Source organism: Melozone crissalis, unplaced genomic scaffold, assembly GCF_028551555.1.
Source record: "Melozone crissalis strain CALT ecotype California unplaced genomic scaffold, PUWL_Pcris_2 ptg000006l_1, whole genome shotgun sequence".
NCBI lineage: Eukaryota > Metazoa > Chordata > Aves > Passeriformes > Passerellidae > Melozone > Melozone crissalis.
In genome coordinates this window covers 53964566-53987784 of record NW_026535784.1, presented here as the reverse complement: position 1 = coordinate 53987784, position 23219 = coordinate 53964566, and the positions used below count along the sequence as shown (strand labels likewise).

Genomic DNA, 23219 nt, shown 5'->3' with positions numbered 1-23219 from the left:
AATACTAAGTCTATGCATCAGGTTCATTACAGTGGCAAAACAGCCACAGTGCTGTTCTTTTGTTTGCTGTGGAGTTAAGGCTTATCTCTACAAAAGCTAGGCACATCACCACATTACTGTTGCTAATTGTCTGAATAAAATGAAAGAGAAGGTCTCATTTGGGTAACTGGAGTTGAAGTTTAGAAAAAAGCTTTCTGGTGGCTAAATTGAGGTAGCAATACTGTGTTTTTACTTGAATCAGTAACTGCTTAAACTTGCACGGGTGTCGATGATGTTGCAGAGTGTGTAGTCTGCCTTAGGCATTGTGGCAAGGAACTGGAAAGTGAAACTCAAGACTTTTTATTCCATGCTTTGGTTGCTTTAATTCAAAGCCAATGAATTTGCAAATTTGTAGTGCTGTGCTACATTGAGAGCTGTGATCACATAAGATAGTGTTTAGACTATAGCTGTGCACATTATTTCTCTGTAGATGAGAATAAAATTTAAGCATGATTTCTCATCGCAGTGTGCTCCAAAAGCTGTTTTCCTGTGGAGATACTCTGGTTTGCTTTATTTTGCAGAGTAAGTTTATTTCTGAGGTGTGCAGTGAGCTGCCTTCAAAGAATTCTTGCCATTCAAAGCCTCTGCTACCCAAAGGGTGACTCTAATCTTGGTTTACCTGTGTGATTTTCAGAGAGGAAATGCTGTTCTTCCTTACAGGCCTACTGTGGTTTTACTCCAGCTACTCAACAGCTTAGTGTTTCACCCCATTTTGGATGGTGTGGAGCAGACAGGAGGCTGGTGCTGTGTGTGCAGCCAGGATGCTGGTTACAGGAGATAGATTTCAATGTGCATACATTTGTGTTTGCTTGAACAACAGTTATGGAAAGCCTTTTCCACTGCACAGGAGACTTTCTCATGGGTTATTTGTGGGACCCTCTGTGTTCCCACTGGAGTTGTTGAACCTACCTGCAATAGGCCCAGCACTGGTGACCCTGTCGTGGCTCACAAGTGACAGTAAGGATTGATTTTACATATTAAGTTGGCTTTAGTGCCATTGGTAACTGCAGAGATAAACCAGTATTTTGTACTGAGTTTTCAATCAGTGGGTCACAGTTTGGGACTCTGTTTTGGATATGAGCACACACATAATGTCTGCTGTAGGTGATTTGATGAGTAGCATCTGGTCATCAGGATTCACAGGTGTCACATTATACAGCTTCCTAGATGGTTATCACTCTGCTCTATCTCTTGCCTGGACTTTACAGCAAGTGGATACGTTTATTGTCCTCTGGCTATTTTGAGATGACCTTTTTCGTGTGGTGATCCTGTATTTGGACTCAAAACTGGTTCTTTGGATGAAAACTAGTCAAGATAACCATGGTTCAGTGGGTTTGCGCTGCTTTCTAGAATGCAGCTCAGAAACATCACCCCCTTCATCACTTGTAATGAAGGAGAAAACTTGTTTCTTTGGGTTGTATGTGCTTCATTCTGCTTCTGATCTTGTTGGCCTAAACCAAGCCTTCCATATACATAAAGGCAACATGCATCTTCTTTTGTCTAAGTAGAAAAGCCCTCTGTGTTTATTGAAGAGCTCCAGAAACACTAAATACATTTGAAGGTTTTTCTGAATTCTACTTTGAGCCCTATTTTCAGCATGCTCTCTGGTACTTTTCATGTTACACTTACTATGTCCATAGATGCTCATTTCCTACTGAATTTAAGTGAAGCTGTTGGGGATTTTCTTCCTCATTTGCATGCCTTTTGTCACTAATTTGAAACAACTGGTAGCTATTTCTATATCGATGGAGTTTCAAAGGAAAGTTCAATTCCTTGGTTTTGTATGAAGGAATATGATATATCCTTTGAAAGCTTCTTGAAGTTCCCAAGCTCTGCAAGTCTTAGAGTCTCCACTTCCTCATTAGCTTATTGAGCTGGTGATATTTTGCAAAATTGCTGTGAACATGCCTTTGCTGTGTAGGGCCCTGCAATTTCATAAGTTTGTTGTTTTCTTTGTACTGTCCTGTGGCATACAGGAGTGATTTTTTGGTTGTCGCTTTCTTACTTCCTGCTCCTTGCCCTGGCTGCTCTTTTCCCTAAGAATGTCTGGTCAAAGTGCCTTCATAAATACTCTGTGAGCAATGGGAGAAAGAGGAATGACTTGGCATTCAGATGCTGATCTTCATGCGTTCATGATTCTTTTAAAATTTCAATTGTTTGCTTTTTTTGCTAAAAAGCAAGGGACAGTGCTTTCAAACGCTTCCAAAAAATTAGCATATCCTGGAAGAAATCGTACAGTTATTCTTCTTTGTACTGTTCAGAGTTGTCAGAGTAGGACAGGGAGGGGGAATTGTGATTGTATTGCATTGCTGGCTGTTAATCATTTATAACTACAAGAAGCTTGGAATCACTGAATGCTGTTTCTCTTGTGGCATTGAAAAAGCTGTTTCTGTTCCATGGGACAGCCCTTCCAAGGAATCAATTGCCAGATAAGTTGTTCACACCTGTGAAGCTCAGTTTGTCACTTGGATCTTTAACGTCCAAAACCTCAGAAACCTGCTGGGAGATAAACGAAATTCCTGGCTGCAGTATAGACTGTTGTGGATCTGTCTGTCTGCCATGGATCACTTCATTACTTCATTGTGATTATGTCTCTTGGAGTACCCCAAAAATGTATCAGTTTAATTTTCACAGAGAAGTCTAACCTCTATGCTTTCTGCTACATGCATGGTAATAATAATCAGAGCAGATTATTTCCAAGCATCTATTTTCTTGGAAATGATGGTGAATTAGTGCTAATGCAGAGAGCGAAGGGTCTGTAGTTTCCAGTTACTGATTCAGTATGTGCAGGTCTCTCGCCTGATATGCCAGGCTTTAATAGTTTGGAAAGAAAGGTTTCATTATTCAGGATCTTCTGGTACTTTGATATCTTGGCTTCAGAGGAAGGTATCAAAGTGCAACTAATTAAACACTCTACAATGTGGTCTAACTGAACTATTGACTTTACTATGGAACTTGTGAGAGAGACTGCAGAAAGATCAAAGATGGAGAAGAAAACACACTTCAAGTAATACTTAGACTTATAAAATGACAATAACTAAATACTTTTGCTCATTAACTTTTTCTCATAAATTGTTGGACAGTGGCTTCATTTTTTTAGTTGCTCTTCCTGGGGATGTTACATTCTCAAAGAAGAACATATTTGCTATCTATTTAGGAGTTCCTTATGGTGTCCTGGGAAAATGCCATGCAAGAGGAACCTTGCAAGTGCCTTTGTAACCAGTTCTGGTGCGTGATTTGCTTGGCATGTATTAATTGCAGTGGAGGGCATGTGGTACAAAACAGCACTTCAAATGTGTGGCCTTTTAGATGATGAAAGATGGATTTCTCTCCATGACACACAGCTGTATTTCATGAGCTGTTGCAAAATAGTGGGCAAGCAGAAATCCACATGGACGCCTAATTTATGGCAAGATGTCACATGTTCTGAATTCCTGGTATGGAGGCTCAAGCTCTTGACTGGCTGGGTTTCCCCCTTTGTATGGCCAAGTATTTGTGCTCTTGTAGAGAAGATTTAGCACTAGGATGAAAGTCTTGTCTTTTGAGAATACTGAACTTAAACCATGTACTCCTTACAGACACCTTTGTGTGTGAATCAAGCAGGCAGGAGTGGCACACTCTGTATATAAATAAACAGTCCTGTGACCAGTGTGACCAGCAGTTTGAAAACTGTAGAAAAAAATCCAAACACCTTGGGTAGAACACTTAATTTGGAGTGGGGTTGAAAGGTTTCCTAGGCACTTAGTACAACCTGTGCTGGTCTCAATTAACCTTTGTAAACCTCCTGAATACCTGCTCACAGTGTGAAACCCACGGCATTTCCCACGGACCTTCACAGGTCCTTGGTGTTACTAAGCTTGGCCACATCTCAAATCTGAAGGGCTGCTTGGGTTTGTGCTGAACTCCAGAACTGCTTCTACAAGGTCAAGATGCAGTAGTAAGGCTCTTGATTTTTTTTTTTTTTTGGAGTGCTTTTATAATGATTAACTTAGTGTTTCCTTCCATAATGATGTTATTTGTGGCTATAAACTGTAATGTTTGTAATCAATCACATAAAATAGTTTAGAAAATTATTAGCAAGGAAGTCTCGTCCCCCAGTGATGGGGTTCTAAGGACTTAAGGATGCAGAAGACAATTAACTAGCTTTTAGTGAGCTATGTCCTCTTTGGCTCCTGAGCTTACAAATTAAATGCCTCGTTCAGGAAATTGCTGTGGCTGTGATAGCTGTTAACTGGCAAATAAAGCATTCATAGTAATTTTTGAGGTATGTTGCACAGGGAAGTTGAAGATAGTTGAGGTGCTGATTCCCCCCCTGGTCACTTTAGTAATATAAGGCAAAAAAAATGCACCAAGTTCTAAGCAACTTTGGGTTTCATCAGCCAAACTCTTGTGAGCTGCTGAAAATCACATCAGATAAACACAGGCCCCTTCTTCCAGCTGGTTAGATATGCTGAAAAAAGCTGTGCACTTCTGAATTCAGATGTTAGAAGTAGCAAATTTAAAGTATTGCTGATAATGAAGTGCTTATAAGTGATAATTGTGTGTTTAAAGATCAGAAGGACAAAACTAAGTATGATTTTTTTTTAATTGTTAAACACAGTTGTTTCCTGCAACACCAAAGTGAAATAAAAAAGTTTGGGGATATTCTTAGTTCTGAGTGCTTAGAAGAGAGAACATCTCTGCCATCTGCAAGCAGGGATTAATATTAAAGACGCTAAGTCATGGTCTTAGGGCCAGGATTACTGCCCGTCATCTGCGCAGTGAGTGGTGTCTTGTAGCACTGCACAGACAGCTTGCTTCACTCCAGAGCAGGTCACAGGAGTTGAAATATGGCTTTTGGAGAGAGCTGGGATCCCCTCAGTTGCATCTATAGGTGGTTTCCTAGGCTATGGTACAACACTGTGAGAAACATCTCTGAATTGCAGGGTTGTGAGTGTGGTAATTTTTTATTTATTTGTGTGCTTTTTCAGGTGTTCTACAGACTTTCTGAAGTCTGGACCAGAGCTTATTTGCTCTTGTTACTTGTATTAATTTTAGGCAGAGTCTGCCTAATTATTCAGCTGTGGGGTTTCACGGTCTGGGGAAGCATTGATCACCTTTTTGAAAGGAGTAAATGATGCAAAATTGATGATTTCATCTAGGGCATGTATGTGGTACACCAAGTGAATGAGAAAAACCCAGGCCTAACTTAAAGAAAGAGAGGATGTACCTACCCACTTGACTTGTGCATGTGTGCAGTGCAAGTACACTGTCTCAGGTTCTGAAAGGTCAAAAGCACTGTCTTAATGGGAAGGGTGGTGATTTTCCTCTGGTCAGTGTCCCTGGGGAGGGTCTGAGGTTGGAGCCTGCTGCAGCACCCTGGTCAGCTCCTGACCCCCGGCCCCTCCACGGCTGCCTCTGCCCAGCCCCGGGGTGCGGGCTGGGCCCTTGCCTTTGGGCGAGCAGCTTTGTGAAACTTTATTTTCTGCCTCGTGCTGTTTGCAGGGGCCAGGCACTGGGACTGAGCTTACACCGAGGGGCAGCCGCAGGGAAAAGGCCATGGATTATAAACAGAGTAACCACGCTGGGCGTGGGTGGGGTGACTGGGGGTGTAAGCGCCTGAATTCTGCGCTGTCTTGTAGTGGGGATGAAAGAGAGGGTGTACCTATGATGGCTCAGAAAAAGTGACAAAAATACTCAGAACAAGGGAAGAAAGTAACATTGTTATGGAAGAGTAGGAAAGAAAAGCAGAAGTTTCTAATTAATGGAAATAAGGAGAAAGAGCTGAGATGAGGAAGTTGGAAAGAGAGGGAGATGGGCAAATAGCATATAGCAGTGGAGAAGAAAGTTTTAAAGCACAGTTACTTAACAGTCCCCAGAATGACTAAGAGCTGATGAACTTGAGGCGCCAGGGCAGGCTGGAAGCTGTTTGAGATTGTAAGAAGGTGAGGAGAGTCAGGGAGGTCAGGAGGAAGTTCAGGTCTCTAAAGAGCCAGACACTGAGCTGGAGATTGCTCTCTGCATTACTGCTGTGCCAGGGCTGATTGCAGATTTCCAGCTCCCTGGAGCTGTGGTGTTTGCAACTTTAGAATGACTGAAGTCACCCTTTGTGTTGGCTTTAACTGAGGGAAAATTAGTCCTGACATTGTGCTCTGAGAGTTGGTAACAATTTGTACGTTGACACCAAAATATGTAGCACCTGTTTTGCATTTGGGTTAGACACACAGTCTGTCTAGATGATGTCTTCTCTAGCAGTCCTCAGCAAGCACTGAAGAAAGAATTATAATGTTCCAGTCATACACAAAATTATTTTGAGTAATACTCTGTCCATGGGATACTTGGTCACTTCACAGTTTGGTTTTGGATTGTTCTTCTCAAGCCTGAGGTTTCAATGGACCATGTATAAAACTGCCAGCAACCTCTTCTTTGTATAAAGGGACTGTTTTTTCATGCATTACATTTTCTATTGTTTCTTCTTAATGTGACATTTAACCTTCCCCTTGTTCCATAGAAGGGTAGTTTGAGATGTAGATGAGGGAATGTGTTAAAGGCTCGGGGATTTCTGGTGAACTCCAGTATTCTGTCAGCTGAAGTATTTCTGGAAACAAATATCCATGAAAAAGTAATGCCTAGAATGGGAAGTTTCTTGAGTACAGCAGGTAATGTCACAACATCCAAGTACAGGCCTTCCTATAAACATTTACTGGCATACATTTGTCTCCTACATCTACAGTTTCACTAGTACACCGTTGTTGTCTTTGAGAAGGTAATGCAGATATTATTGGTTCCTAATGTTTTACTCAGAATACTGTTTTCTGACAAAATATCTGATAATCTTTCATTTTTTATTGAGTTTTCTGATAGTTTTATTTTTCTTTTTGTGATAGGAAGTGGATTTGGAAGAAAGACTTCATGAGTTGGACCTTAGAGGTGATTCAGATATTCCTGATGTTCCTCCACCAACAGACAGCACTCCAGAAATCCTCAAGAAGGCTTTGTCAGGCTTATCTGCCAGGTAGAGTGAAAGAAAGACATCTCAAATTTAACAGCTGGTGGTTAAAAGTCATACAGATTATGTTGCAGTTTTAAGTCTTACAAACTGTACTGCAGTTTTAAGTTTCATATGGTAGATGTGAAAATTTCAAGGATAAATTGTTGCAGGATATTATTGACTTATTTATGCTTTCACAGTCCCTTCAGTAGACTATTTTTTGCATACACCTGTGTTTACCCATTGCATGCTTTTCTAAATGAACACAATTTATATAAATATCTACTGAGTCTAAGCATTGCAATAACATGGCCTAAAGAACTTGAATTAGAGAATGATTATTTTTGGAGGTTGCAATAAAGTGATATCCTACCTCCAAGATTGAAAGGTGGATTGGTTTGTGTATGAAAAGATATGTAAATTCTCAATATAAGGTTTGCTAGATTATTGTGACATTTCCACTTCTAAATAATTTACTGTACAGTTAAATACATCATAGCTGATATGTCCATACTTTTTAAAGCAATACTTTTTTTTTTTCTTGCTGTTTCTTTTCAAACTTAAGTTTCTACCTCCATCTTCCCAGGATCTTGATGGCCATCAAATGTGAGGGGATGTGTATGTGTACAGATAGATGGATAGATGTGTAGATGTGCATATTCATGAAGGCTGTTGGATAAAGTTCCTTGTCTAATTTTTATGCAGTCCCTTTACGACACCTGATCAGTCAAATGCTTTAGGGGCAAGCAAGTTGCATTATGGTTTTTTCACCAGTGCAACAAAAGAGCGTTCACATGATAGATATAAAAAAACTACCTACTAAAATGAATATGGGTGTCATATTTATGTTATGCTCAATATAACAAATTAAGCAATATACAGTGTATATTTTAGAAGCAACTTAGGTCTTGCAAGAGTCAGAGAAGGATCTCTAATCCAGACTATAATTAAAACCTTCCAAATCCTTGTAATAAAACTGGTCTCCAGCAGATATCTCCAATAGCACTGTGAAATGAATTTTTTGCCTTGCTCATTTTCAAATCTGTTGTCCATTTCTGTTATGTCCATGAGGTATAAGCAGATGTAATGCTTCAGGTTTTAAAAAGCCTGTTTCTAAACTGCACCAGCTGTGAGCAGAATGTGATATTCTCTGTTACCATCACACTGCAAGGACTCTGTTACAGAGTTCTGTAATTGTATTAAATCTGGAAATCTTAGGTCTCCAAATCAGACTTGTTCCAAAGGGCATGGTGATACCTCAAAGCCTGCAACTAAGAGGTGCAGCTGAAATCTTTCCTGTTTCATGGGCTTGAAATTCTTTGAGTGTTTGCACCAAAGTGTACAAAGGGTGCTTTGACTGAAAAATCAAATTCTTGGTGCTTTATGAATGCTGAAGTTGAAATTACCTGCCAGTTCAGTAGCCAGCAATCCCAGCAGAGTCATTGTTCATAATGTGCAATGTGAGTGGATTGCGCTGTAACTTTCAGAAATATGGATACTCCTTGTATTTGACCTTTGAAAGTAATGGTGTCTATAACTTTCTAGCAGAGAGTTAGGATACAATAAACTTGCCAGGTGGCTTCCTAAATTCTGGGGCTTCTTGTCTTACCGAAGTTGTCTTTCCAGTGCTGTGCTTGCCAACACCCCCAAGGTAACATGTGGTATTTTAACATTACTCATAAAGGAAGCTGAATTCTTCTGGAGGAGGCTTGCTCACTATGGATGTGCCACCAGGGCCAAGCTTTCATTGACCAAGAGGTGTATCCCACCTCTTAGAGCAGCATAAAACATGTTGTGATAAAGCCTCTTCTGCCTCTATTCTGATACTTAGGGCAAATCCCATTAGTAGCTGTAGTTGCCATTAACCTGTCAATGAGTCACATTCTAGAAAATCTAATTATTGAAGTTTGCATTGGAACTGGAGTCTGATTCAAAACTAACACTGAACCAGGTGTATCTCCTGGTGAAGCAGTGAAACACAAGACTGATTCAAAGCAAAACACTAGGAAGAATGTCTTCAGGCTATAGTAGGGGCTTTGTGTTTAGCAGTAGCTTGTGATTAGTTGCTGCAGCGGACTTTTAGAGGAAATGGCCTCAAATTGTGCCAAAGGACATTTAGGTTGGATGTTACAAAAATTTAATTTAGGAAAGAGGTTTGGAGTTAGGAGAGGTTTAATTTAGGAAAAAGTCAAGCATTGGAACAAGCTGCCTGGGGATCTGGTGCAATCACCATCCCTGGAGGTATTTAAAAGATGTGTAGATGTGGCAGTCAGGGACATGATTTAGTGGTGGACTTGGCAGTGCTAGGCTAACAGTTGGACTCGATGATCTTAAATGTTTTTCCGGCTCAAATGATTCTATGACTCTGTAGTAACATAAATTTTTATTCTGTTTTCCTTGGGTAGCCACTAGCAGCTGCCCAGATCTACAAGGTCAAAGAGTACAGCTAGTTTGACCCATCAACCCAAACTGCCACATATTCTCCTGTCCTGGTTCCAGTGCTCACAAGAGCATAGGGCTGCTTCCAATAGATAACCCTCTACCTGGCAAAAGAGCTGCTTTGTTGTAGAAAGGAGGTTTTGTTCTGTGTCTGTTACTCCTCAAAGAGTCATTTGCTTTTTGTCTGGCAGCCTTTCTTTCATATGCCAGCCTTTGCATGGCTGGGCCCTCATCAGTCTTGCAGCTGATGTGATGGTTTTTGAGGGTCCTGATGTGTTTTCACAGCAGCTTCAATGTGGGGTTGTACCAATTCATTGCAAATGACATTTGGCAGGGTTGAGGCAGCACGCAGGAACAAGAAAGGTGTCCAGCTTTAATTTCTGTTACTGTGCATCCTGTTCAGTAGGATAGTTGTTTGATCCTGTGTTTCTTGCTATGCATTGATTAACACAAAAACTTCTGCTTTTCCCACTGTTTCTAATACAGTTTAATCTCTAGTTACCAGAGGAAGTGGAATTCATTTTCGTTTATAACTGCTTGCTGCTTTTTTTTTTATTTTTAAATAGGTGGAAAAATTGGTGGATTCGTGGAATTCTCTCCCTAGCTATGATTTCTGGGTTTTTTCTGATTATATATCTGGGATCATTTATGCTGATGCTTCTGGTAAGTTTATTTAAATGCGTTCTTCTGTGCAAGAGTTATTTGATCTCTTCATTCATCATGCCTGAGCTGAAAGGAAACTGCATGGACAATTCAGAGCAATTGTCTTTTATTTTTGTAAATGTAAATACTTCTGAAAAACACTTGAGGAATTAAAAACTGGACCTCACAGATTAGGGATTTATTAGATACTGTATTTTTTTTTTCTTTAGGAATTAAAGTAGCTCCAAGAAGTTGAATTACTGTTGCCTTGCTTAACTACTATCATCCATTTCATTGACTAGTTTGTATCACCTACTGTTGCATGTTGAAGTTTGTTTGAAAAAGCAAACAAATAAAAATCAGACCAAAACCAATTCAGGGAAAACTCCAGGTCAGCTAACAACAGAAAAAATCTAAAACCAAAAAATTAAGAGTCAGGTGCAATTTTGAGGCTAAGGAAAGCAGGCAGCCCTGGCCTCCTGTCTGCAACTGGCATGAAAGGCTTTCCTCAGACATGCTTGTTTAATTCCATATTTCTCTATGAGGCTTCATTGTGGCCTTGCATTTATCTGTAAGTTGGAGCGAGATCCCTTTCTGAGGTACAGACAAAGTGCATTTTTAGGTCATGAAGTGAAATACTGACGAGGATAACAATAAGAAAATTATAATAATCTTCATACATGCTATATAGCAGGTCAGACTTTACTGCTTCTGTGCACCATTTTAATTGCTGGTATTTTTATGGAATGATGGTTTAACTATCTTTCCCAGTCTTAGAAAGGTACAGACAGGAATTTAGCTTTTAATATGCTGAAATTGATTTTTCTAGGTAACTGCTTAGATTTTTGACTCTAAGTTTGTTCAGGTGTCAAAATTTTTAAACTTTTTTCTTGCCTCCTATGAGGCAATTTTAGGATTGTATTCCTAAATGTTGGAAAATATCTTTAAAATAATTGAGTTGAACTGTTAACCCAGCATTGCCAAGTCCACCACCAAACCATGTCCCCAAGTCCCCTATCTACACATCCTTTAAATATCTGCAGGGATGGCGACTCAACCACTGCCCTGGGCAGCATCTTGCCATGCTTGACAGCCCTTTGGGTGAAGAAATCTTTGTTGCTATCCAATCTAAACCTCCGCTGCCATCTAAACTGAGGCCATTTTCTTTCACTTGTTACCTAGGAGAAGAGACCAAGCCCTGTCTCCCAGCTCAGGGGTCGGGGTAACCAGCTCAACAACTGGTCTTACCACTAAAGAGGCCAAGAACCTCAGCTTGTCCCTTGCTCTTTGTCACTGTGTCTCCTCCTGCAGCCAACAAAGGATGGGGCTTCTCCTTAGCCCTGCTTTTGCTTCTGATGTCTTTATAGATGTAGCTTTTATTGTCTTTTATGGCAGTAGGCAGATTAAGTTCTCATTGGGCTTTGGCCCTTCTACTTTTCTTCCTGCATAACCTCACAACATCCTTGTAGTCATTCTGAGTCACCTGCCCCTTCTTCCAAAGGTCATAACATCCAGTGTCTTGAGGGACTGGAATGATGCTTCACCAGCATTATGGTCTGCATTACAGTTTCTACACCTGAATTAGTCTGGTTAATATTTCCTGTTTTCAGATGAATGACATAACAAACTACTAATTCATTGTCTCATTCATGGAGGATTTTCTTTTTAGTGTGTGAAGAAACAACAAAAGTGTGTGAAGAAACAACAAAAAAGGCCCTTTTATGTGAAGAAACAGCAAAAAAGGCCCTTTTAAAGTGCAGGTTGCTGTAAAAAGATTTTTCCCCCCCACAATCAATCCTTTAGTAGTCAGTTATATTTAAGAATTATAATTATGAACAAAAAGGAACTAATTAATTTGCAGGGTGATTTTGTGTATTCATGGTTTACTGTGAGATTGCAATCATGGGCAAGCAGTTAAGACATGAACCAAAAAGTAATCATAGTTAGTAGAGAATTGTAATAGAGCTCCTCTTTTGTGCCGTAAAGCAGAAAGTCTGTCTTCTATTATAATGAGCTGGTAATTAAGTTGATATTTGAGACTACATAAAAAGGACAATGGAGGGAAAACCCAGTCTTGTTCATGAATTATTTAATTTGACTGGAATAAAATAGCTTGTATTTTAATAACAGTTGGTTTTAACATGACAACTGTTATTTAAATAACAAATCTCAATACTGGGACTGAAAATGCCCGGAGACTTGTAGGAGGATTAATCCAGTGAGGTTTGGAGGACAAGACATGAGCCTGCTCTACAGGGCTGGAATGTATGCTCTGCATTTGCTGCCTCCTTGGGTAACAGGCTCCCGTGGCTCAGACCCTGGTGTCCTGTTCCACCGTACAGTGCAATCCTGTAATGTTGCTCTTGCCTGTAGCATTTCAGTTTTGTAAGGCTGGCCAGGCAGAAGAAAGAGCACAAGACAGGGGAGCTTCACAATGGACTCGCTGGGGTGGTGCAAGGCTTTGAGTCCGCGTTGAGGCGTTGAGCAAGGTGGAACGCGCAGAGGAGCGCCGGCCATGAGGCCTGCTCAGAGCCCTGCGTGCTGGCACGCGCGGCATCACCTGGGCACTGGGTTTGGCAATTCCTTATGTCTGGTGATCCACTCAGAGTCTGAGGATTGCACAGGTGTGGCAGAGTCCTTTGAAGCCCAAAGGCATGAGAGGACACACTGCCCGGCAATGCAGGCAAGCAGTGAGGTCAGCAAAGCAAATGAAGGCCTGGGAGGGTGTGGCATTCAGACCTGGGTTAGATGAGCTTTGCCTCTAATCATAAAGGCTAATTACCCTTAATGAGATGCTTGCAAGTGAAAGACCAAGGTGTCCTGTGTTGCACAGCTAGTTTTTTCCATTGGGCACAGAAAATATTTCTAGAATTAAATGTAAAGATAAAACTTAGCCAAAAGAAGTAGGAGAGTTTTCTTTACAGGAAACACTTCTGACCTGCTGCTATCAAACTGTTTTAATGCAGAAAGGTCAGGAGCCTTCTCGTTTCACAAGCATATTCTTGAAGCTAGCCCAATGTTGTTTTTTTTTTTTTTTTCCTTCATGTACAGTGGTTTGGAGATTTTTTTAAAGCTTTAAATGGAGCTTAGTTTTTCCTTGGATTTGATTTGAAGCTGTTTTCTGACTGGAATTTGACTTCAGAATAATGTCTTCCTTAACGCAGGCTGCAGTGCTCCTTACTGCCTGTAAGAAACAACTGCAGCATATTTACAAAGTTTTTATTTCTCTTATTTTAGGTCTTAAGCATTCAAGTGAAGTGTTATCATGAAATCATTACTATCGGTTACAGAGTCTACCACTCGTATGATTTACCGTGGTTTAGATCCCTCAGCTGGTGAGTAGCAAGCCAGAACATCAATGAGCCAGGATGTGATACTTAAACCATCTTCTTCCTCACCTGTTGTGGTGGAATGACAGCTTTGTGGGTCATGTGCAGACATAAAACTTGACGTCTGTCTCCAATACAGAATTTTGTAGCTGTGTTCCCCCTGTGAACTTGGACAAATCAGTTGGCATTTTATTACTTTTTTTTTTAAATTGTTATAAATAAATCCTTGTTTGTTTGTTTTGTTTTTAAGAATTGCATTTAATGTATATTGTCTTAACTGTTAGATGTTGCATATTGCAGGTACTTTTTGCTCTGTGTGAACTACTTCTTCTATGGAGAGACTGTAGCTGATTACTTTGCTACGTTTGTGCAGAGAAGAGAACAGCTGCAATTCCTCATTCGTTACCACAGATTTATATCTTTTGCCCTCTATTTAACAGGTAAGTGCAGGAAATCACAAAAATGAAAGAATTTTGTGCTGCTTTTGCTCATTTAATTTTAAAATATTAATTATTCCCATATTAATTTAAAATATTAATTATTCCCCACCGTTATCCACTTCCAGTTTCTTTTTCCTCTTAATGCTTGAGGAAATGAGGTGTTTGCAGTTATATTTTTTCCTGTGAAAAGATGAGTAAAAATTTTGCATTCACTGAAAAAAGGAAAGCCTAAACAAGGGGATGATCTTGAGATAGTTGAGATAATAGTGCTCAAAATAGGTTGGCAAGCATTAATTTTGATTGCTGAAGACCTGAGGCTATTTTGGCTGGCTGTAGAGATGATTTCTGTGTGTAATTGCTGTGCTGGGTTGATTCTTTACTGTGCAAGTGTTCTCCTAGGTCTCCAGTAATAGGATTTGCTAATATATTTTTAAACTGATTAGTCAAAATGCCTGAGTCTTAATTTTGTCTGCAACATATTCAGATACTTTCCTCATGAAAAAATTTCCTCCCTGTCCAAAAAAACTTTTAAAAAGCCTTTTTTCTAGGAAGAAGAGACAGAAGTTGGTATTTTTTTGGGATATTGCTTTGTGAACACGTAAATACATTTTTTTCAGCAGTTTAGCATAAAATTAAATCAGCTGAAGACTCAGATTGGTTTAAGGGACAGGGGCTTGTTATGCTACAAGTATTTCTAAAGTGTACTGAGAAATCTCATCTTTGTGATGATCTATCAGTTTTTCTATTGTTTTTTTTTTCTTAAACCAAATAAAAATTCTGCTCAGTGCTTAGATCACAAACTTGAAACCAGCTTTGCAGGACTTGACCTTTTTCAGCTGGCCTTGGCTTGGGGAAACTAACTTAAATAATACCTTGTGAGCTGGTGAGGGGAGACATGAGACAAGCCAAGCATGAGCAAAGGGAGGAGGCAGGGCATAGCAGAGCCCCCTGGTGTTGGGATTGTGGGGTCACTTGGGGCAATCCCCGGGGTTCAGCGTCTTTTGAGGGCCTCTGGTCCCCTGTTGGTGCAGGAGGTTACCATAGGAGAGGAGGAGCGCTCAATTAGCCACCCAGAAAATTCTCTTTGGTCTGCTGAATTCTCCAACACCTGTGCTTCACACTTGCATTGCCTGCAGTCATATGCCTGTTTGGGGGAAAGGGGCAAGCTGGTCTTTTCCTTTAATTTACTTCTGTTAAGTATCCAAAACTAGTTTGTTGACCTGGCTTTTGAGTGGTTTTTAAAAGTGATGATCTCCTTTGCTAAAAATTGATGTCCACAATAGGACCTGGTATGTGCCTAGAGGGTTGTTCTTTACTGATGGTTTACTATGGATGTTCTTTACTGATGTTAGCTAAATCTGTGTCAACTAAATCATAGTCTTGTATGAGAATAACTCTATATGTACTTTTGACTGAATATAAGCCAACACTTCTAACAGCAGAGGGATTAAAAACTACTTCAAAGGAAGAGGATTACTGGTATATCACAGTTCAGTGTCATTAAATATAAGATGTACAAACTGCACTTGCTTTGTTTTACAGGATTCTGCATGTTTGTTTTGAGTTTAGTGAAGAAACATTATCGTCTGCAGTTTTACATGGTGTGTATTACCCACTTTGCTGTGCTCATTCACATTCCAAATGCCACTGGAAACAGTCATGTCCCTATGCTCATAAAATAGTTCAGAAGAGTGGTGTGGAAAATTGTGCTTAAATTGAGAGTTACATGAAATCAAGTCATGCTGGACTGTATCTGTTCACCTTCCAAATGATGATGATTATTATTATATCCCAGATGTGGCCTCTCAGTCAGTACAAGCTGTCCTTGGTGAGGCCTTATGCAAGTCAAACATGATATGTTTCCCTTCGTGATAGGCTGATATGAAAGAGCTTCCTGGAGAAGGGAGATGCATCTCCCTGCCAGGTCTGAAGCCAAACAGTTCAGCATTGTGTGGAAAGTGATTATTGGGATTCAAGTTTGCTTTTTAGAGGCCCCACTGAAGTACCATGAAGGGTCTTGATCTTAAAGCCTGTGTGAAATATTTGTTCCATGACATTTCACAGCTGTTCTGGTCTTTTGCTCTGCAGTGTCTGAATGGATCATTGATGAATTAAAAGCAACCAGCATTCTCATCTCTCATATTTGTCCACCTAATAATCAGCATAGTAGCTAAGCAACAGCATGAACCTTTTTCTTATATGTATCTTATACGCTGAAAACTAATTCTGTAACATTACAGGTTAAAACCAAAGCAAACACCCAAAACACCCCACTGACAACACCCCAACTCCCACTTCTATGTAGGAATGATTAGAAATCACAGTGAAACAACAGTGCAGTACAGTTCCTGTCTTGAAAGAACTTGAGCAATCGGGGCATTGCACAATTTAAAGATTTCCTAAAGCTCTGGTAATGCAGTTAACCCTTCTGTTTCTGCACTGCTTTAGGTAGCACTTTACCACTGAGGATTCCCACTTCTAGACCAGGGCTTAACTGAGCCTTATAATAACATGTAAAAAGATCTTTTACTCAAAATAATATATCCTGTTTGTATGAGAGTTTACCTGACAGTGAGATGCAGCTTTTCTAGTCTTTCTCTTCTAATCTGCAAAAAAAACCCAAAAAACCAACCAAAAAACCTCCTCATTTTCAGATTGGCACAACCTAAATATATTCACTGGCCATTATTTTTTCCTTTTTCATCTGCTGGAAAGAAGGTGAAAATGTGTAATGTCAGTCATGTGACTTGGTGTCTGCCCAGAAAACATTAAAATGCGACTACCCAGGAATTGCAACAAGACAAAGTGAAGCCATATATCTACTGTGTGGCAACACAGTGTTTAGGAAGAAAAGGAGAATATATCCCATCCCTGGAAGTGTCCAAAGCCAGGTTGGATGTGGCCTTGAGCAACCTGGTCTAGTGGACTGTAGTGAGGGGGTTGGAGCTATGTGATCCAAACTGCTCCGTGATTCTAGTAGAGCAGGCATTTGGGTTTAGGTGGTGTCCCAATGTCACTGTACAAATGCTAAAAACTTTGCTGCAGAGCAGTGTTAATTAACCAGCTGGTAATCCTTTCAGAAACCTTTTGTCATTTCTTGTAGCCTCCCCACTCCGCCCTTTAAGGCCTCTTGAGTTGTCTTATCTGGAAGCAGAGTCTGGCTGCTGTAGGTAAACATGTGATAAGAGAATTAAAGAAGTAGGACATTTTGAGTGTAAACAGCCCAGACATTTAGAGTGCCTAAGTTTGGTGTATCATGAGAAAACTGCCAGTTCTTGATTTAAAAGCGTTTGAAAAATAAAATCTGTTGCAGAATCTTTACTGGTAACCTGTTTGGAAACCACTTTATTGTACACTGGCTCTACAGATTAAACACCAAGTGCACACAGTAGTACTGAACTAAATGATTGTTTAAATGACCATGCCCTTAAAAACAAACACTTCATTTTTGCTAATCCTGAGAATTTTCATGTTTCATAAGTTATGAGACATCCACATCTATGTAACAGTACTCTTTCATGAGTAGTTCATTGCCATTTTATTGTTACAGTTCTAACATGTTTGTTATATGTATATACAGAATATCACATTGCTTAAACTCCTTTGCTGCTTTCATGCTGGAGGTGTATGTCTTATTAAATCAGGTGTTAAAATAGCATGTTGAAAAATTCTCGGTGGAGGTAAGTGATGAAGAGACCTGCTGAAGTTTTAGAACTTGCCTAAGAAAGCCAGCTCACTTGTGATATACTGTATGGACTCATCTCTTGCGTTATCACTAGAACTGGTCTTCCCGTGGAGCTCCTCAGTAGCTCCTGTAGCTGATGTGCCAGGATTTATGGAGGTCTACGGGTCGGTGTTCTCACTAACTGTTGTGTTGTTGCATTGTTAACAGTTCGCATGGACTCATGTCACTTTGCTGATCACTGTAACTCAATCTCATCTTGTCATCCAAAATCTCTTTGAAGGCATGATCTGGTAAGGGGACAGTAACAAACTGATTTGTACCTCTATTGCATTGGAAGGTTGGTTCTTTTGCATAGATCTGGTTAGGGAATAATTGTGGGAAGAGTTAAGCAGGACGAATTATAGGAGCATTAATGTCTAATTGGAAGGGGAATCTGAGAATTGGGAGTGGAGTAAAGCATACAGGAGAGGAAGCAGAAGCCTCTTTATCTAGATTGACAGACACAAGTCTGATAGTTTTGAACAATCACTTCATTTACTTGCAGGGAATAGGATTGATTGCATGCTAGGTCAAATAGTTTCCACAGCATTTTGCTGAACAAATGAATATCCAGCAATTCTTTTGCAAATACTTTGGAGCTTCAAGTTGCTCAGAGCTATTGAAGTTGGACCATTTAATTTGAAATCTGCAATCTGGCTATGTTCCCTGCAGCCTGTCCTGTTCAAATAAATTCCGAGTACTTAAAATACTTTAAGAGTTTTAATCTTGGTTATGATTGGGCAACATTTGTGCCTCATTTTCAGTAATACATTAAATTTTGGCAATGCAGTTAAACTTGATTATGTAAAGCCACTCCTCAGAGAGCGGGTGTGTTTTCCTCCCCCTCTCTTCTTCAGGGACAGGGTAAATTTCAAGTTGAGAAAGAAAGAAGAAGCATGTGGAAGATGGTTTGTGTTCTTCCAAGGACATAATTCTGTATGTTCTCCTCTTCCTGATATATGTACATCTGGGGAGATTATTGCAGACAAGACATATTTACAGTTAGAAAGAAAGCCCAAAGCCTTTGATAAAGTTTCTATATACAAATACTTTTCATAGTGATTATGTTCATGTTTCAAAAACTGAACCTAGTTCCTTTGCTAGCCTACTATTTCTTATTGCCACTCTTGCTAGACAATTCAGCAGGAGATGAAAAAATCTGACTTTTAGCTTATTAATGCATCCCTGCTTTGAAAAGGAGGGGGAAAGAAAAGAGAGCTTAATAGGCTTGAATAACAACTTCAGATGCAGTCTGCATGCAAAGAACATTTTAAAAGCTGCTCCAAACTGACAAGAAGGGGAAAAAATAAAGGAAAACTATTTAATTTTTAAATTTAGCTGTCATTTAAACTTTTTGAGTAATTTGCTTGTTTTGATGTTACAAAAACATTGCCATGTTGATTGCTTCTTACCTGTGGTACCAGTCTTTAAGCCTGATAGGAAAAAGCCAGCCTGTTCATGTTTTAAGCTCATGCATCAAAATAACACTTTAACTTGAACTAACATGAATCTGTTATGATGTAGTTTGGTTGAAGGCTAAAACCAGTATAGCTGAGTGTGGTGCTCATAGGGAGCAAGGCAAACACATTATGAAACATAATTCCTTCTAAATACTGCAGAAAAATTTCTCAGAAAGAAATTTGGCTCTTTCCATTTTTGGCCAGTGTTTAGGTTCAGGCAGTTTTTCTCTGTGAAACTTCTAATGTCTTTCTCTAGGTTTCTGGTTCCAATTTCAAGTGTTATCTGCAATGACATTACTGCTTATATTTTTGGATTCTTCTTTGGCAGAACTCCATTAATTAAGGTAGGTGCTTAGGCATTTCCTTGCTAACGAGCTTTTACAATTTATAGCAATTTTGTTATTACTTGTTCAAAAACATGTTAATGAAAAAAAATCCTTTACACTGAACTACATGATTCACAGCTTTGCTAAAAAAGCCCAAATTGACTATCCTGTTCCTGAAAATCTGAATATGGGAAACTGGGATTAATGTGAATGTGATATTGGCGTTACAGGATAATGCAGTTTGAGCCTATTGCATCATCATTTATAATTGCATTCTTTTTGGCTTTCAGATGCATGTTTGGCTGCATACTTACTGCACAGTAACTTTTTTGAAATAAGTCAGTAGGTCATATATACCTGCTCCTCTTGTTGACTGAGAAGGGCTCAAGCATTAATCTTCCTATTCTGGTAGAATATGCAAGACCCCACAGAAAGCCATGAATTATTTTCATGAGGTTGCCATGTTAACTTTTGGGGATTTAGTTGGTTCTGATACTAAAATGCTCTTAAACTGAAAATGTGACAGAATTTGGTAACAGCTTGTCACACTGGTCTCTCTGGTTATTTGCTGCATTGGTTATCCAGTCTGTGCAGAGAGCTTGTGTCTCCTGAGGAGCATCCCCAGCACTGGGTCTCCAACAGAGCTGAGGTGTGCTCCTGCAGGTCTCCCAGTCTTCTGCATGAAGGGGGTTCAGCTGCTTAACCTGGGTCAGCAGCAGCCACAGGTGGGATGGGAGCTCTCCCTTCCCTCAAATTGGCCACTGGCACCAGACAAAGTTGGTTGGTTGGCTTTTCCACACCTTGCCTGGAATGGGTCATGACCATACTCTTCTCAGTAGCTGCAGCTGCTGACATTCAGTATTTCACAGAAACCTTTGGAAAACAAAGTAGGAGGTTAATTTTCACAAACAAGATCAAGAAATACAGTAAAAAAGGGTGCAATGATTTAACTGATGGACTAACACTATTTCTTTTGTGCCTAGCTGTCTCCCAAGAAGACCTGGGAGGGGTTCATTGGAGGCTTCTTTTCCACTGTTGTATTTGGATTTATTGTGAGTAAGCCTGGGACACTCATAGAACCAAAGAATGGTCGTGTTTGGAAGAGACCTTTAAGATCATCTCTTTACAATCCCCCTGCCGTGGACAGGAACACCTTCCACTACCCTAGATTGCTCAGAGCCCATCTCACCTGGTCTTGAACATTTCCAAGCACATGGGAATTTCTTTGTATAGAATCAGTCTTCATATTTTTACTTGAAATATCCAAATTTATAACTAATTTTATCTCAAACTCCTGAAAGCCTCAGGGTTAGGATGTTTTTTTGCCTAGAGAATTCTGCCAATTCATAACTAGCTGCAAAGGATAGGCAATGTTTTAACCTCTACTGAAGAGATCATATTGACCATTTTCTGCCATTTCTGTTACAGTATCTGCAATAATTTTATCTATTAGTTGCATCCCCATTTTGAAATTGAAGTTTACCAGTAGCATTATTTATGCTTTGTGAAGTAGTCCCTCTGTGTTACATGCTTTATAATGATATTTCTCCTGGAAAGCAATTTACTCTAATGACATGCACAGATGATAATGCCATCATAAATAACTGTTGTGATAAGTAATTTGTCACCAAGGTCAGCAGAACTCATAATAGCCAAACTTAGTAGAGGAGATATTCAAGTTTTAATGGACAAGTGAACTGCAAAAAAATTATGAGTGGATGACATTTTTGGATTTTTTAATACAGAAGATAGAAATCTGAGAGATAGAAAAAGAAAAATAATTCGGGAAATCATCACTAAGCTCATGGAACATCTGCCTTGTTGAGGCACTCTAGTTAAGGCAGGCTGATTTTTCTCCATTCGGTGTCTCTTATTAGAAAGATTTTTATTACCCTGAGCTTGTGGTGATAAAGCCATTTACTGTGGGGTTTTTGAGTGTAATAACAAATGCCTAATTCAAGAGTTCTTGTTTTGCTTTTCAGTTTTCCTATTTTTTGGCTCAACATCAGTACTTTGTCTGCCCTGTGGAATACAACAGTGAAACCAACAGATTTGTGACAGAGTGTGAACCTTCAGAGCTCTTCCAAATAAAGAAGTACTCGGTGCCACCATTGCTTCAGGCTGTGTTGGGATGGGTAAGGGAAAAACCCAGGCTTTGGTTAAAACTGAAATCATGCTTCCCAGCTTAAATGGGTTTCCAAATTATTTTAGGAGGGTATCTGAATGCTGGTAAAGCTTAACCTTAAGAACTGGGTCGATACCATGAGCCCCTCCATTGCTCCTACAGGGTATGTGGTCACCTGAGAGAACCTGCCTGTGCTCTTGAGGCCTGTGCTCTCTTTGTGCTGCACATGGATGCCACTGAGGCATTTTGCAAACTTATTTTTGAAGAGCAACCTTTGAATTTTCTGTGGGAAGTGGACAAAGGCTTGTTATGGCTGGAAATAGTGGCAAGCTGAAGTAAGCCTGTAGGGTGTAGCTGCTGTTAGGATTGGAGTTTTGCTCTCTTCTCTACACAGAATCCTGCGTGTTAGTGCCATTACTTCTGTGCTGTGTGAAAAAGCACTACCAGCAATAGTTATATGTAATGTACTCTCTGACCCTTTAAATATGTACGCTAAAGATGCCTACAATCAAACATATTGAAACACAGTGTTAATTATTTTTCTTGTAGGAAACGGTGAATATGTACCCATTTCAGTTGCACAGCTTTGCACTGTCAACATTTGCCTCATTAATTGGGCCATTTGGAGGATTCTTTGCCAGTGGATTTAAAAGAGCTTTCAAAATCAAGGTATGTAATGAATCCTGTAAGCCTCTAAATTGTCTTTTGTTTTTCTCTTTGGATTAGATAAATTGGTGGGTTAGAGATTTTTTTAAATCCTTCATTACAATTGTATTTCTACTGAGTTGCAACAATGTTTTGGCTGGTTTTTAGTATCAGAAGCAGGACTTAGTTTTATCAGGTGTGTGTGTGTGATAGTCTTCAAACTTTGCATAGTCAGCATGTGACTTCAATGCTGGAAATCTAAGAATAATTTGGTTACATAATTTGGACAATAATTATTCTTCCAAATCATGTTGCAGAAGTGGTTTAGACAAGCAAGATGTGAGATATTGTACTTGACATGAAGGGCAATCTGTAGACACCTCAAAAGTGCTGACAGTGGGTTACCCTTCAGATTTTGGCTGGCTGGTTTTTACAGGTGGCATTGGTGTCACAGGCAGATGCTGGTGTGTCAGGCTCACCAAAGCATGAGATGTTTGGCTGCCTTTGCCAAACATCTGCCTTGTAACAGGAGCGTGTACTGGCAAATTATGTGACCTGCTACCCTCTGTTTATTGCAAGGTGTGCGCTGTCGCTTGTGGCAATGCTGTCCTTGGCTGGTATTAAATGGCAGCAGGAGTATGGCAAGAGGGCAGCCCCAAATTTCTCCCGACCTTCTTTATGTCTTGGTAGGACTGCTGTAATTCTTACCCTGTTGCTTGTTGTTCATGTTGTTGTTCCGTATGTCCACCAAGCCGGCATGTGCTTTGCACAGAATTGTGTAAACCTCTCTGTTTGTGCTGAACTCCTGTAAATATGCTTGTACTTACCCCTCTTTCTCATGCTGGTCCCAGCAGCTTGCCCAGCACTTTGCTGGCCACAGCACTCTCATACCTGTACTGCCACATAGCAAAAGACTTTGTGTGAAGAAGGAATTTGGGGTGAAAAAAATGCTGCTGAAAAGCAGCACTTATTCTTAAAATAGATAAGTAAAAAAGTAGATTCCTTTTAAAACTTCTGGGCCCCAAAGTGATGACTTAAGGACTGATGAAGTCAGGGATGTTGTGGAATTGCTGCTGAAGG

General features: G+C 39.9%; 1 protein-coding gene across 1 annotated transcript in view; it reads left to right on the top strand.

The window, feature by feature from the left end:
• Nucleotides 1–23219, top strand: part of CDS1 (CDP-diacylglycerol synthase 1) — a 29076-nt gene that overhangs the window by 1162 nt on the left and 4695 nt on the right. Inside the window, exons 2-11 of the mRNA XM_054295692.1 lie at nucleotides 6906–7033; nucleotides 10015–10111; nucleotides 13328–13425; nucleotides 13720–13859; nucleotides 15402–15460; nucleotides 17752–17834; nucleotides 19300–19387; nucleotides 20353–20421; nucleotides 21352–21504; nucleotides 22044–22163. Of these exons, the coding sequence (XP_054151667.1) occupies nucleotides 6906–7033; nucleotides 10015–10111; nucleotides 13328–13425; nucleotides 13720–13859; nucleotides 15402–15460; nucleotides 17752–17834; nucleotides 19300–19387; nucleotides 20353–20421; nucleotides 21352–21504; nucleotides 22044–22163 (1035 nt within the window). The remainder of the gene's footprint in view (nucleotides 1–6905; nucleotides 7034–10014; nucleotides 10112–13327; nucleotides 13426–13719; nucleotides 13860–15401; nucleotides 15461–17751; nucleotides 17835–19299; nucleotides 19388–20352; nucleotides 20422–21351; nucleotides 21505–22043; nucleotides 22164–23219) is intronic.